Genomic DNA, 2,500 nt, shown 5'->3' on the forward strand with positions numbered 1-2,500 from the left:
GAGCAGCTTAGCTCAGTCGGCTAATCTGGTGGTAGCCACTGTGTGTGCGCTGAACCGTGGAGATCTCTAGGTCCCCGGTTCAATTCCCCTAGCTGCCTCTCCATGTATTTCAGCTAGAGGGCTGAAATACAAGTTATAATAGCGCACCGTCTTTCGGATGAGACGTTTAAGCCGTTGGTCCCGTGTGCATTGATGGCCCATGTGCACGTTAAAGAACGCAGTACACTCTTCGGAAAAGAGAAGGGGAATGTCTCCCGGTGTACTGACCAATCACCATTGTAATTATTAAACAAATACTCCAACCTTTGAATTGTAGTATTTTCTAGAACACTACTAGCTGAACGTATATAGGATAATTTTACGTAAATAACCAACATTAACTATTTATAGTATACTAAGATAAGGTAGGCCTAAAATTTGAAATAATTGTAGTTCACTAAACAATGATCTATTATCTATGTTCATCCATCTCTGATGCCTATATGTAAAGATCCAAGAACCTATAGTTACCGATTCACATTATAATGCATGCCTGTTTTTATTCTTTCAATAGAACGATATTGTTGGACCAGCAGGATATGGCGATGCTCGGTTTATGCCAACGGATGAGTATTTGACGTATAAAATACGGTTTGAAAATGACATAAATGCAACAGCGCCCGCACAGCGTGTATTGATCACAACAATTCTTGACGACAATATCGACAGCAGAACTCTTCGAATTGGTGATTTTGGTTTCGGAAACTTTACAAACGAAGTAGAAAGACCCAGTGGCTCATACCAGGTAAATTTAACTGATTAAGTTAGTCCTAGCTTTAGTTACTGTCATTGTTACATAGAGTATCCATTCATGACTTTTTGTGGAAATACACAAGAAAACTGTGTTGTATTTTATGGAAGTTTTGTATGTTGTTATATTTTTCTATTGTTTTTGTATACTCTATTGCTTAGGACGACAAATTTCATATTATGGACTATACTTTAAATGACGAAAAATAAATCTTATCATATCTAATCTTAAATATATTATTTGACTTAAAACGCATTTTTGTCTTACAAAACCTCTGTAGCCTACACATTTATATACTTGCCTCTTTTTCAGAAACGAATAGATTTTGTTGACATTTTCGGATTTTTTGTAAAAGTTGATGCTTTATTAGACTATCGTAGAGGAGAAATTCTCTGGGACATCAGAGCCATTGACCCTGAAACAAGTAAGAAAAGCTAAAATCCTACAAATATCCTAAAATCTTACAGATGTTAGTAATAATATTGCGAAGTGTAGTATCGGTAGTTTTAAAACACAAACACTTCAAAATAAATTTAGAAAACAACAGCACAATTACAATATTCATTTTTTTAAATTTTATATTTGTACAGATCAAATACCGACGGATCCACGGAAAGGATTTTTGCCACCAAACCCAGAAAATGGAACGGATGGCCAGGGTTACGTAACATTTAGTGTAAAGCCTCGGTTCAACACAATTGATTTGTCGGTGATTGATGCTAAAGCATCTATAATATTTGATCAAAATGATCCCATCGACACTCCGCCTATATTCAACACGGTGCGTTCACATCTTTAAAGATTATGCTTAAACCAGTTGTGATTATAATTATGATGACTCATATAACTTGTTGAATTGTTGCAATCACGAGCTTTCATATCTATATTGCTCCACACGACACCTTCAAGTTTCAAAATTTATGTCAGTAGTTATTTAGATAAACTATTATTTAATAGGCTAATATAATAAGAACGATAGATGGTTGGTTATCTTTTTTTTTCATGTTTACTGTAATCATAACTGTTTGTAATTTCTTTAGATTGATTCTGGTAAACCGGAAGTAAATATAACTGTCGACGATAACCTTATTACATCTGGGATACTCGTCATTCACATAGAATCTGGTGATGGTGGATCAGGAGTCAGCTTCGTTGACATATTCACCGACACTGGTACGTATTAGTGAAGTTAATAGTACTGTTATACAGTTTTAATAAATAATTTACTAGATTTTGACATTATAAGCATGTCAATAGGTTATAAACATCATGATTTCATTGTCAGTAGCTAATACTTAGGCTAACATTTGTTTTTTCGTATAAATAATTTTAACAAAGATATTCAAAAAAGAACAATTTTGCATTTCGGTACTGGATAGATCAAACAGGAACAGTAAAAAGTGCTATAAACCTCTTAAGGTATTCAGTTTACAATGTTCAGATACTTTATTAGGGCATATATTTATATGGAAACTCAAATAAGAATTGTATAATAAGCTAGCAAAGAATAAAAATATAGTTAGATTATATACAAGCAAATTATCAACTTAAGCAGAACAGTTCGTAATTAGCTTTTATAGGTAAAGTAGAGTTCTTTATAAGATGGACTGGAGACAACGGATCTCGGCTTGTATGACCCTGTCTGTCAAACATATTTTCAGTATCACAAACCTTACCGAATAAAACCTCTCTTGCAAAACATTCTTCAAT

General features: G+C 33.8%; 1 protein-coding gene across 1 annotated transcript in view; it reads left to right on the top strand.

Moving 5' to 3' along the window:
* Positions 1-2,500, top strand: part of LOC117108507 — a 64,203-nt gene that overhangs the window by 56,873 nt on the left and 4,830 nt on the right. Inside the window, exons 23-26 of the mRNA XM_033250528.1 lie at positions 554-784; positions 1,103-1,214; positions 1,381-1,571; positions 1,831-1,963. Coding sequence (XP_033106419.1) covers positions 554-784; positions 1,103-1,214; positions 1,381-1,571; positions 1,831-1,963 — 667 coding nt within the window. The remainder of the gene's footprint in view (positions 1-553; positions 785-1,102; positions 1,215-1,380; positions 1,572-1,830; positions 1,964-2,500) is intronic.

The sequence above is a fragment of the Anneissia japonica genome, unplaced genomic scaffold (genome assembly GCF_011630105.1).
Source record: "Anneissia japonica isolate Jap-2015-1 unplaced genomic scaffold, ASM1163010v1 scaffold287819_len434453_cov191, whole genome shotgun sequence".
NCBI lineage: Eukaryota > Metazoa > Echinodermata > Crinoidea > Comatulida > Comatulidae > Anneissia > Anneissia japonica.